The following is a 14,271-nucleotide window of genomic DNA, read 5'->3' on the forward strand; positions in this document are numbered from 1 at the left end:
TTGTGCATTAGAATAAGATTTTTAGTAAAGCTTAGTTAAAGGGAGTTGCCTGCTTGATTCTGTTTTTGTTATGTGAAGTCGATGTGTAAGCCTAACATTTAGGCTAGCCTGCATGTGTTCACACATGTATGCATCTATTCAAAACAGGAATAATATATATAATTAAACCTCCAGGAGGCAATGAATAGAATAGCTAAAATTTAAACACCTTTACTATTTTAATCACAATATAGTGTCTTAGTAATGTCACTATTATAAAATTAATGATGCCACCCAGATGCAGTGTCCATGGCACTGAACACCATGTCCCTTTGTCTTGAATCTCTCACAACATATCATATCCAAAAAAATCATTACCATTAAATAATGAGATCCATAATAGAGATACTATCCTACAAGTATAAATTTAGACCACCTAATTCCTAGAAGTTAAATTTCTGGTAAACAAATCTCTCTGTAGGTTAAACCTTGCAAGGAAGAATGCCGTCTTGAAATTAGTTATTATGAGCTATTAAAACAGGATAAAAGATCTCTTAAATTCAATAATGGCAGTAAAGATTATGTAAGTTACAAGATTTAATTTATGGGACTAGTGATATGGATGTCAAGAAAAATTACTTCAATAACTCAATTGATGTGTGCCAGCAAAAAATGAGACCAACCTCAAAGTAACCAGACGTCTTAAAGTGCTTGAAGAGTTCCCCGTTGATATTAGATCGTCATGTCGGCCAGAGCTGATGCAGTAGAATGCTAGGAATAACTGACAGCCGTAGCTGGTAAAAAAGGGTGGAAAAACATTCCGCCCGCTGTCCCTCCTGGGCTCTGAAATGTAGACTCAATATCATATTTTTCCATGTTAGCAGAGAATAAGATCCATAACAAGGTCCCCTGTAAAAGTTTCTTAACATTTACTATAGTTAAACACAAGCCATGGTAGGGAAAGTGGTGAGTTGATGGTTGGTGGGAGACAACTGCCGAATGGAAATAAATAAGCCTTGAAGAAACCTCTGTTTATTTTACGTTAAGTTCTTGAATTGTTCAACAGTCGTTAAACGACGAAAATAGCGGGGAAGTTAAATCTTTAATTAGTTGACACAAAATAACTGCTGTACATTACCAATAATGAATGCTTAAAGAATTAAACAAGGGTTAAGAGATTTTTTTAAATAAGAAAACAAAAATTATATATTAGAAACTGATGATATATATTATATCTTATTTTCTACAGCATCATGTTAGCTGACTTTACACAGTGTTCTCTCTCTCTCTCTCTCTCTCTCTCTCTCTCTCTCTCTCTCTCTCTCTCTCTCTCTCTCTCTCTCTCTCTCTCTTGGGCACAGTATTTTTGTAAACTTTTATTTAATGCACTTGTATATACATATTATTAAGTATGTTCATACGCACCATAGAGTGTCAATAACATGGAGTGGTGATCTCCCTATCAAGCATGTGACCTCTGGCAGCCATATTGAAAGGTCTTGGTCCAGCTCATAGTACTATACTTTATTACTATTATTATTTTTACTACTATCATTTGTATCTTTTTACTATTATTATCATCTTATTAATATTATTTTGTACTATTATTATTATGTTGTTGCTGATATTGTTATTATTATTACTATTATTATCATTATTGTTATTATTATATTACATGACCCAATTTCACAGAGAAAAACTACCTGACAAACAGGTTGGCCTAAGCACTCAACCGTTGTGATCAGAAAACCTAAGCATCTTTATATGGATCTAAGCAATGTCTATAAATCTTCTTAACAAATTACAGGACTTTTCGTTTACATACAGTCACTAAACACTAACACTCACTACAATTACACTCATTAAACACTCGCACTTATTATACACTCACACTCAATAAATACTCGCACTTTCTATCCACTCTCACAATAACACTAAACACTCACTGAATGCTCAGCACTCACTAGGCACTCACTAACACACTAAACACTCCTAAAACACTAAATATTCACTGTACCCTAAACACTCAGTAAACATTCACTGAACACTCACTTAATCCAAAATATTTATTAAAAATACTACACACTAAACACTCACTAAGTACTCACTATACACTAAACACTCACTAACCATTCGGTAAACTCTAAATACTCGTTAAACACTAAATACTCACTAAACTCAAAATGCTCATTAAACCCTTAAATACTCATAAAACACTAAACAGTTATTGAACGTTCACTAATGACTTATTAAACACTTACACACTAAACATTCACTAAACACTAACCTTCACTGAAAGAAATTCATTTCTCGCTATAATATGGTTTGGATTCCACAATAAGCTGTAGATCCCGTTGCTAAGTAACCAATTGGTTCTTAGCCACGTAAAATAAGTCTAATCCTTCGGGCCAGCCCTAGGAGAGCTGTTAATCAGCTCAGTGGTCTGGTAAAACTAAGGTATACTTAACTTAACCTAAACATTCACTGAATACTTACACACTAAACATTCACTAAACCCTTAAAACTCACTAAACACTTAACCACCAAACATTCACTAAACCCTAAACGTTCACTAAGGATTCACTGAATACTTACACTAAACATTCACTAAACACTAACATTCAATAAGCATTCACAAAACCCTAAACACTCATTAAATCCTAAACACTCACTAAACATTCATTAAATACTTATAGACTAAATATTCACAAAACATTCACTAAACCCTAAACATTCACTGAATACTTACACAGTAAACATTCACTGAATACCTACACACTAAACATTCACTAAACCCTAAAAACTCACCAAACACTTAAACACTGAGCTGAATACTTACACACTAAACAGTCACTAAACCCTAAACGCTCAGTAGAGATTCACTGAATACTTACACACTGAACATTCACAAAACCCTAAATACAAACTAAACACTCACTAAACATTCATTGACTACTTACACACTAAACACTAACATTTACTAAACATTCACAAAACCCTAAACACTCGGTAAACACTTACAAACTAAACATTCACTAAACCCTAAACACTCACTAAACATTCACTTAATGCTTACATACTAAACATTCACAAAACACTGACATTCACAAAATATTCACTAAACCCTAAACACTCACTGCACATTCACAGAATGCTTGCACACTAAACATTCACTAAACACTAAAATTCACTAAACCATAAAACTCACTAAACACTTAAACACTAAACATTCACTGAATACTTATACACTAAACACTTAATCACTAAAGATTCACTGAATACTTACACACTAAACATTAACTAAACACTACCATTCACTAAACATTCACAAAACCCTAAACACTTACATACTAAACATTCACTAAATTCTAAATACTCACTAAACATTCACTGAATACTTGCACACTAAACACTAACATTCACAAAACATTTATAATGGAATCGAGTCTGTAATTGAATAAATTAAATATAATATATGCACGAGGGCATACAGAAAATCATTGATAAAGACAGAGAGCAAAATAGAAAAGGGGCGATAATGAAACTAAGTAATCCCAGATGCCGAGTTTGACCTATCGTCGCCCACGCGAATTAAAGTGTTTATCTCACACAGCACTGGGCAGAAGAACGAATTGAGATCTTGACCTCACCTGTGACCTCTTGCGCACCGTAGCATTAACTCAATAACAGCCGTTGAACCAAAAGTATAGATAAGTAAACGTGAAACATAAATGGATGAAACCTGGGAAAATTAAGACTCTGGAAGCAGAGTTAGTTAGAAAAAAGCATCAGGGCAGGGAGTGCATGAGATGTGTGGAGAAGGGACAGTGAAAGCTCGAAGTGCCTTGTGAACTTACGTAAAAGTTGTGAATGCCCATAGATTAAGTAAAATTCTAAGTCCAAGAATTTTACAATGTGTCTTTTAAGATAAAGACTTGGTCACTACTACTTATTGGAAAGGTGGAAGGTTTATATATAGTTTTAAAACTAAAATAAATGTATTTAAGGGGAAACATAATTTTCATTTAAACCAAGATTTTAATGAACATTTGTGAAATTTGCAACGATACCCGACATCTTAGCATGATAAGTGTAAGCTCCAGCATAATTAAATATCGAGCCACTTGTTCCTACGGAAGTGAAAGCATGCAGTACAACAAACAGTTTTCAAGAAGTGAATACCTTCCCCACTACACATTCACTGGATACTTATACACCAAACATTCACTAATACTAATTAAACATTCACGAAAAACTAACACTCACTAATCCCTAAAAACTCACTAAACACTTAAACACTAAACATTCACTAAACTCTAAATGCGCACTTAGGATTCACTGAATACTTACATACTAAATATTCACTAAACACTAACATTCACAAAACCCTAAACACTCACTAAACACTTACAAACTAAACATTCACTAAAGCCTAAACACTCACTAAACATTCACTGAATACTTACACACTAAACATTCACTAAACCGTAAACAATCACTGAGTACTTACACACTAAACATTCACTGAATACTTACTTACACACTAAACATTCACTAAACACTAACATTCATTAAACCTTAAACACTCAGTAGACACTTAAACACTAAATCCTAAACTTCACTAAATATCCACTAAATAATTACTAAACATTCACTAACATTCACAAAACATTCACTAAACCCAAAACACTTACTCATAAAACATTCACTAAACACTTACTTATTAAACATTCAGGATAAAAAAAGTTCACAATAGCATTAAGCCCCAATTAAGTTTGCGCAGCTACCAGACCTTTCAAGATGGCCGCGTGGCTCTGCAGCGCCACCTTGGTGGAAGACCACTGAACTACATAGTACTGATATACAGATAGCACCTCCAGATATATACCCTCTATGATACGCACACATATGCATCACATTAAGGTAAATTACAGTTATTTCTCTCTCTCTCTCTCTCTCTCTCTCTCTCTCTCTCTCTCTCTCTCTCTCTCTCTCTGAGTAAAAAATTTTTTGTTCTTATAAGTGTGTTTGTGTCTGTTTATTGGATCAATGTTTGCATGTGTCATGTACTGTATCAGTGTCAAGATTTAAGCATGCATTACATTACTATCAGAGTTACATGAGCACAGAGTAATATCCAGTGTAAGATGTTGGGAATTATTTGGTAATGAAACAGAATTAGGCATCATTAACTGATAATGAATGACAAAATGACAGCTAAGATTACACTTACTACTTTTTTTTTTGGAGGGGGGGAAAGAAAGGGCTCCTATATGGCATCAAATATGGTACTAGTGCGTGCCCCACATGATACTTGGGTTGTTTGTTTCTCTGCCTTGTAAGTAAATATTTCTGACAATATTATTCTGTGTTCCTTTCGTGGACAAAGAGTACAAGCCTAGCCATTTTTTAACCAGTTGATTTAGTTAGAACCTAGGAGGTATTATCCTGGATGACTATCACCAACAGAAGTAGTTACTTCTGTTATTGTTAAGCCCATTTCTCATGAGAAAGAAATTAAGAGGTCAGAAGTTATAATCAAGATGACAGAGTGATTAAAGCCATCATTCCCCATCTCCCTTCATTTAGAGGTCAAACTAATATGGTGAAGTGATTGCAAGCTGATGATTCCATTGACAACAAGGCAAAAAAAAAAAACACACATAGAAGATGAACTTGCAAACCTTAAATACAAACTGTAATGTTTATACAGTGCTTGTTTGGCAGCAACATAAGGTCTTTCAACAGGAACCTGAGACAAGGACTTGCAAGTTATTATTGCCTGATATGTCACACAGGCATGAACCTGAGACAGACAGCTGAGACTGATTAGTAGAGCAGTCATTTGAGATTCTGTACTTCAATATGAGATGTCACATCAAGGCATAAATATTAAACACAGTTTGCTTGGATAGGATATCCAAGTACTGTATATCTCTCTGGTACTCAGTCAGCCAAGATAGGCGGAATGTATTTCATGACACTTGCTAACTTAAAAGTCTTGTCAAGATGCACTGGATCATCAAGACAGAATTAGGTAAAACTTGGAGATTATATCCATAAGTATGGTGGACATGCCAGATATTTGTGTAGACCTGAAAGCATTTTGTACTTTAGTACCATTACTTAACATCCGTTGTATCACATGATAAATATTTACTGAAGAGATGTAGGTCCTTAGTATTTGCTTTAGAAAAAGAAGAAAATAACAGCATCCCTTTCTTAGAATATAATATTGTTTGGATTTTCCTCTGTATGTGTAAGGGCTTTAAGTATATGCAGCCCTAAACACATACAGTATAGAAGATGAGTTTTTAATTTTTAATTTTCTATATGAAACAAGGCAACTACAGACTTCAGATTAGTTGCATAATTAGTTGATTATTTTCTATCACAATTTTAACCTCTGTTTTGATAAGACAGTCCTGAAGAATAGAAGCCACCCCTACAGTAACTTCAGTGATAGTGTGATTAATTCTGCTAATAATGTTTACATCCTACTTTTCCTTAATAGAACCAAATGTCTGATGAGTTTCTTGTTTTGTTGTCTATCTTGTGAAAAGTTTTAGTTTTTTAATGCTTTTCTGTGGATATTCTGTATGCATTAAGTTTTAATATTGCCATTTCATACCAGTTATATAAATATTTTATTTCAGGTTTATGCGTTATTTTGTATATCAGCATATCAGGTACCTTTGGATGCCTTATAAGAAGACATTTGTGTGCTTACGTGGCTACGATAACAACACCTGCATAAGTTCTCTACTTACTGATTTCCGTGGGTTTTCTCTTGAGGAACAGATGCAAAGGTATCATTAAATAATGAGTAGTTAGCTGAAATTTACATGTCAATATTTGTCCAGAGTATTTCTTTTATGTAAATTTTTTCATTTTTTGTCCAGTGTCATCTTTTATGAGTTACAAACATTTTTAGTTGGGATTTTATGTTATTTTATTAGTATAAATATATTGGAAATAGAGCTCATTGAATTAATATTTGTGTATACCCTTACAAATTGGAATTTTTTAGCTATTTATTTTTTCAATATAGTGGGGAAACTACAGTATGGCTATTGTGTTTTTGAAATATTTCAGAAATTGTTAATTTGTTATAGTGGTATAGTCTGATAACCAGAGAAAATATTTAAAATGCAACAGGTTGTTGTAGTGTGCTGTGGTTGTCTGCATTTGCATACAGGTTTTTTTTTTTTATTTCCAGGCAACAGCTGTATGGTCGAAATGTGATCAGTGTTGAGGTGAAGTCTTATGTCAACTTGCTTGTCACTGAAATTTTGAATCCTTTCTACATCTTCCAAATTGCTTCTATAGTGCTGTGGTCTTTTGATAATTACATCCTGTATGCTTCATGCATATTTTTTGTGTCGTGTCTGTCTGTTGCAGTATCACTCTTTGAAACTCGGAAGGTGAGTTACCAGTGGTGTTGAGACTTAAATTGTAGAGGTTGAGTTGAAGTTATTGACAATATTTCAATAACCCATGAATCCTGTGCTGGGTTTTATAACTGAAAAAGTATTTTTTTTAAAACCTATTCAACATACACTAAGCTTTAGCTGTGCATGAAGCAGAATGTTAAGAAAGTATTGGTTCACTACACATACTCAGCCATATTCACGTTCCATGGTGTATTTCTCGTTGACCTCATTTTACTGTACCAGTCTCCAACTGAGAGAGTGGGGAAGGGAGAGGGGCACAGGTGTTTATGATAATTTTTCATAATAAACCCATTCATTATAAAATAGCCTGAATTGCTATTTAGGAGGGAGGGCAAAGAGCTTAAGACCGAGAAGGAAGATTCGCAAGAATTCCATCATAGGGAAAGGAGATGGGAAGAAGGCAAGGACAGGACCAAAAGGAGCACTTCTGTTTAAAAATTTACTGTGGAAGGATTTCCAGACATTTGGAACTCCTGTGACCAGTTGGTCTGCAGGGGAAGAAAACCCAAAGACAGGCAGCTATCAACACAAGCAGTGAATTCATGTAAAAGTGCCAGATGTTTGGTGGAGAAGTATGAGGAAGGGTGAGGTAACTGCTGTAACCTCATAGCCAAGGTAAGGATATGGCTAACCTCTAACATCCAGAGCCCTATCTTCTGTACCCCTATATCATGGGTGAGGATATGGCTAGCCACTAAGACTGAAACCCTTAGTCCAGAGTGAGGAAGGATCCCGTAAGGTTGCTAGAGCACAAATGTACAATAGAATCTCCATAGCTAAGATGGAAGATTCTCCTCCAAAGGCTGCCTCGACATTCCATATGCTGGAATGGTCAAGGGGTAGAAAGATGAGTGGATACTCTCTGTCATAGATAGTCTTGAACTATTTCTTTGCTTGTTCAAGAGGAGTCACCTCTTTAAGTCCTCCTGACGTGGATGGGGAATGCACTAAGAGCAAAAAGGGGAACCATTCAGAATATCAGTCAGTCAGGCTACCAAACTAGAGTTAAGGGGAGTCTAGTTAAGGACCAGCAACTGGGGTTTGAAACCTCATGAAGGGCTCCAAGAAAAGTCACATATCTAAGAGAGTATCATAAAGGCAACCAGTGAGGTGGTGCTGAACCATGATCAAGCCCAAACAAGGAAATCCACTGCAATGTTAGTGAAAGATTATTGAGGTAAACAAATAGGAAAGTTATATAGTGTTCAATTAAATGAAGTTGTCCTGATAGAGTTGAGATAGGCATTGCAAGAATATTCAGTCATAACGTGAAGCAGAAGCCCTCCAAGGTTGAGATAGGTTGTCACTCAAAGCCACAAATCCTAAAAAATGTTACTTACTGATACCAAACTAGAAAAACTCACATAAAGAACCAGTGACTAAGGGTGGGGATGAAACTCATGGAAACAAGACTTCTGCAGGAGAAACCTTTGACTAGAAGAAATCCATGACATCCACAAGTCCCAAGGGGCATGAGAACTACTCTTGCTGGAGCCATAAAGTGTATGAGGCCTGCCCATTTTTGGAAGGGCTCTAAAACTCCCAAGCAGCCACCTCAGTAGACTGAACTACAAAAATGTATCCTAGCTGGACCAAACCTGAAGGGTGACATCCACTGTTCAAGTTACTGAGACCTGTTACCAAAAGCTGCATAAAGAAAGATTAGCATTCAACATTGTAGCAACAGCTCCATCGAAGAAGTTCTGTGAATTCGTAACTGGGTTGCAGAGACCAATGGAAAGAAAATCCTATGAAACATGCAAGTCAAGAAAGCACCATAGGAATATATATGTAACAGTACATTACTGTGTCAAGTACAATATTGTATTGCATTAAGTAAATGTTAATAGAAATACTGTACCACTGAGAAAGCAATGGTGGCCACAATAAATGGGTAGTGTTTTGTAACTAATGCTAAAAATTAAACTCAAAGATATTTATGGGTTTTTCAGTATTGTATAGGTATTTTACATATTTTGTAAGCATTGCTTAAGTTGATAGACGTACTGAAATTGATTAAGTTAGGCTATATTGCACAGTCTTATATTTTGTGTATATTTTTAGAAACACTTCATTTTGCAGTTATATCTCTGAAATTGAATAATAGGTAAATGGGCAAAACAATCAGCTAGGGGTGTAACAGAACAAGAAAATAATAATGAAACTGAAGTTACCCTGAAGTGAGGAAAATCTGCAAACCAAAACTGGTAAGCAGAATACTGATAGGAAGTGCATAAGAGTTCTGCATAGGGGAAACTCAGGCAGACCAACTCAGTTGCTGAAAAGAGTACGAGCGTGCATATCGGAACCACTGCTCACCAAGACACTTGCAGTGAGGACATGATTATCAGTGAAAGCAGCACAACCAGAACCACTGTTCATTGAAACAAGTTGTCAAGACTTGCAGAATATAACCCTGGAGGAAAAGGTGAGGGAAGGTGCTAAGTAAAATGAGGAGCATCCATTAGTATATCTAGTAATAGGGAGTTGGCTGAGCATGCATGGTGGAACATTTCTTTTTGGGACAATTCATTTTGTGCAACTGGATGCTCCTGCACATCTGAGGGCTATTTTATGATCAATATCACAAACATTGAACAATTGATTTGTAAAATATTGTTTGTTAGATATTCATGTACTGTTTATATGACATTGTTTTTATGTCATTTAAAAATCCTGTTTTCAACTGCTTTGCTTAAACTCTTTCCTGAAATACATACTAAATTGTCAGATTTATATATATTTGTTGACCTTAAATTTCAAGTGTTTGACATTTTGTTCTCTGATCCTTGCAGCAAAGCCAGTCACTACATGATATGATAGAGGCTTCCAACACAAGTGAAGTCAATGTTTTAAGGATGACCAGTGAGAAAACCACAGGTATGAAGGTTTTTTGTATTTTCTTAAAATTGTTTTTTATCAGTAAGTGTAAGATGTTATTGCAGAATTAGAGTTTGATTAACTTAGAATGCTTCTGTTGATTTTTTAGTTAATCCCATAGATTGTAAGGCATACCTTATTTGGAATGTACACTGAGTGACAGAGTCTGTGAGAGAAACTAAAATTAACATGAAGACGAATGTGAACAATATCAAGACTTTTAAAATCAAACAGTCTTCTGTAGATCCACATGTTCCTGAAATGGCATAAGCCATTTTATACCAAAATTCTAGGGGCATTAAAAAGTTTACAAATAAGCTAGGGAGGTGAAGTAGATTAAAATGTGTTTTTCTCATTAATGTTTAAAAGCATGCCTTGGGTTCTTTCTTCCTAACTCAACACTGATATTTATTTTTACTAAGTAATATTCATCCAGATGAATGGATTATGTGCAGTATAGTGTCTGTTCCACTAAGCTAGTGAGTGATGATAGCAGCAGTTGGGAGGGTTTTTCATCCTCATGTTTTCTTCTGTTGCCATAAAGTTGATTTTTAAGCCCATTAATGAGTACTTTAAATCTTTGAATCTTGAAACTTGCTGCCTAATACTGTAGCCTGGTTAAACTGCATGTTCTCTACAGCCCCATTAATCAAAGTTGCCATATTTCCATGTAGGAAGCAATATTTGCACCAACCTGTTGAATCATGAATGAAAACAACACTACTGCTTATGGCCAAACCTTCATATGCTAGTGTGTAAATTGTGGCAATACTGAGCATTGTCCTTGCTTAAAAGATCCCAGCTGTGTTCATTGCGGAGGTAAACACCCATCTTCCTCCAATAAATGTGATGTGTTCATTATGGAATAAGAAACTCAAGCTGTGTAAGTACTAGAACAAGTAAGCTTTGCTGAATCCAAACCATGGGTAATGGACAAATACAGTAGACCAGACATATCTCTTGTCAAGTGTTGTTGCTAGTCAGAGCCAACCAAAGAATTTTGGCAGCCAGAGAAACAAGCTAAGTTATTCTATAATATCCAGAATGACAGGTTAACAGGAACAATAAAACATTTAGCAATAAATCACGTGTAGAAGAACCAGTGTCTAAGTTGCAGATTCCTAATAGTGATGCTTGGAGACACTCCAGTACCTGATCTTGTTGGTAACATGATTAAAATGAGGAAATTTGAGATCTGTATTGAAAACTCTCATGACATAGAATCTATTTCAGTGGAAGCAACATTAGTACCTGTGAGTGCTTATGCCTCTCTTACAGCAGTACCAGCATCTGCTGATGCTTTAACTTATTTGGAGGTTGATCCTGATATATGTGGTGTGTCTGCCATTAGGCAGTAACCACAGCAACTAATGGAACCATCACTCCAGAGGTTACAGTGATGGAATTATATATCCCATCAAAACCTGAAAAGGCTCCATCAAAGGAGCCAAGTGGCAGCAGAAAGAAAGAAAAACTATAGGAAGGGAATCCTGGAGGGAAGGATCTCCCATAAGACATTCAGAGAATGGCATACCAGTTACCTAGCCTAATCTAAGAAGTAAACCTCAAAGAATTTTGAAAAAAAAGAAAAAAAAAAACATTTGCAGGGCTCCTAAAATAAATAGAGAATATATGAAATATTGCATTATGTTTGATCCTAAGGTAGGTAGTCAAGTGGATGGTTTATGTGTTAGGCATAAAGTCCCTCAAATTCTGGTTAGCCTGAATACATTCTCATAAGCAGTAGCTATCAAAATAGTTCTGCATATTGTGTACACTACGTTTCTTATCTTTCTCCAAATGAGTGTGTCTCTTATTAGCATGTGGTGGATTAGTTCATTATCTCTGTAAACCATTTCTTTTGGTGAAGCACTTTACAGCAAGCATCCTTTGTTAGGTGACATTTTAGCTTACTCCAAAAAGCAATTTGGTAGCATCTGTTTTGGAAAATAAAGATATTTCCTTACTCAACACTGGAGAAACTATCCATTTCACTAACAGACCAAAACCATGTTGTGCATAAAGTTATCTATAACCACTTCTGACTATCTGATTGACTTTGACTTGAGTGTATAAGAAAATTGGCATACTGGTGACCACTTGCCAACTATCATCAATAGTATGATGGTCCACCCTTACAGAGATCACCACGGGGCTGTTTAGAAAATGCAGACTGATGGAAGTTCAAAGACCTCACTGAAATAGAAGATAATGCAAATGAGTTTCATGTTGTGGATGGTGCCACTGACTTACTTAATGGCACCCTTCACACTGTTGGAACAATTTCATTCCTAGATCTACTGGATTATGCAGTTGGTAATCAGTCCCTTGACAGTCAAAGGAACTGAAATCTTACATCAAGCCACAAGAAGAACACTGTCTGAGTGATGTAGACAAAGATCAGGAAAATTTAATGAATTATAAGAAGTACAGAACACAGTTTCATCAAGCAATTAGAGCAGCTCGTCAACAATCGTGGTTGATCTTTTTGCCAAGCATTAACAGCGGAACCCCACATTCTGTTGTGTGGAAAAACCAGAGAAAGATAGCCGGAAAGTTTACTCCTAGCCCACCACCAATTTTAAAAGTCAGTGGATGATACGCGAATAGTCCTTCTGAAGTTTGTGTTGTTTTTGCTAAACATTTTACTGTTTGAGATAAATCTGAAAACTCTCCTGGTTATCAAATTTAAAATCGGCACTTATCGGTGCCGATAACTGGAGATTAGCACCTCTGTTAGGTATGTATTGGTGCCAGTGCCTGATTATCGATGCCAATAAGCGGAAATCAGCGCATATTGGCGGTGCCAAAAATCGCCGATTTTCATCGCTAGACAAGCCCTGTAAAATTGGATCGCCGATAACAGAGCCCATCGAAAACTGGGGACTGCCTGTAACAATAATGAATCATAAAATCTTCTATTTAATGAAAGAGAATTTGATGCACCCCAGGGGATTTTGTAATGATTTGGCTCCAGGCCCTGATTATATTCAGTATGCCATGATTAAGCATGTACAGGTAGTCCCCAGTTAACGGTGATCCGGTTTTACGGCGCTTGTCCAGCAACGAAAATCGGCAATTTTCGGCACCGATTTCCGCTTATTGGCACCGATACATACCTAACAGAGGCGCTGATAACTGAAAAACTGCACTTTTTGCCACCGATAAGCCCCCCCCCCAAAATGCTGAAAAATGCCAATTTGCCCCCCCCCAAAAATGCTGAAAATTGCCGATTTTCAGTTAGCCATAATTTTCTGTTATCATCACACCCTCAGAACGGAACCCCCACCGATAACTGGGGACTGCCTGCATCTAGAAATACAAAGTTGTTTGTTATTAGTATTTTAAACAGAATATGGCATGATGGTGATTTTGCTGATGTTTGGGAACTATCTTTTATGTTGTCTTGTATTAAGCTATGAAAGAGTAAAGTTGTAGGATTCAGTTGCTTTGACATGTTGCTTTTGCAAGTTGATGGACAAAATGGTCACTGTTAGACTAGTCTGGTACATATGTGGAAGAGAAAAGTATCTCGATCTCTGCTCACTGTGGCTTTCACTGAAAGCATTCCATGACTGATGTACTACATCTTGAAAATACATGTGAAGCATTTGCATCTAAGCATCATCATGTGTCTGTAAAAAAAAAACATATGATACTGCATTAGGTCTAGGATCCTTTACTAAAATATATATAAGTCAGGCCTTAGAGAAGAATTGCCTATGTTTATTAAAGTATTTTTAGTTTATTGCTTCTTTCAGGTTAAGGTTGGTAATACCTTACCTGGGAGAAGACTTCAAAAACAAGGTTATCTAAGTTTTTTTCTTAGATTTGAGGCCTGTTCATCTACTAAATTTACTAACTTGAAGATTTTAAGCTATTCATCATACAGGAATCAGGCTAGCCACTGGTGCTTTTGAGGCCTTACTAATTCCAAGTCTTTTAGTTGATGCAGGAG

The 14,271-nt window shown here is 35.9% G+C and overlaps 1 protein-coding gene across 1 annotated transcript in view; it reads left to right on the plus strand.

Annotated features, from left to right (window-relative positions):
* Nucleotides 1-14,271, plus strand: part of LOC136851590 (polyamine-transporting ATPase 13A2-like) — a 227,693-nt gene that overhangs the window by 51,635 nt on the left and 161,787 nt on the right. The window contains exons 5-7 of the mRNA XM_067125881.1: nt 6,636-6,788; nt 7,199-7,403; nt 10,229-10,313. Of these exons, the coding sequence (XP_066981982.1) occupies nt 6,636-6,788; nt 7,199-7,403; nt 10,229-10,313 (443 nt within the window). The remainder of the gene's footprint in view (nt 1-6,635; nt 6,789-7,198; nt 7,404-10,228; nt 10,314-14,271) is intronic.

This window comes from Macrobrachium rosenbergii, chromosome 3 (genome assembly GCF_040412425.1).
Source record: "Macrobrachium rosenbergii isolate ZJJX-2024 chromosome 3, ASM4041242v1, whole genome shotgun sequence".
NCBI classification, from domain to species: Eukaryota; Metazoa; Arthropoda; class Malacostraca; order Decapoda; family Palaemonidae; genus Macrobrachium; species Macrobrachium rosenbergii.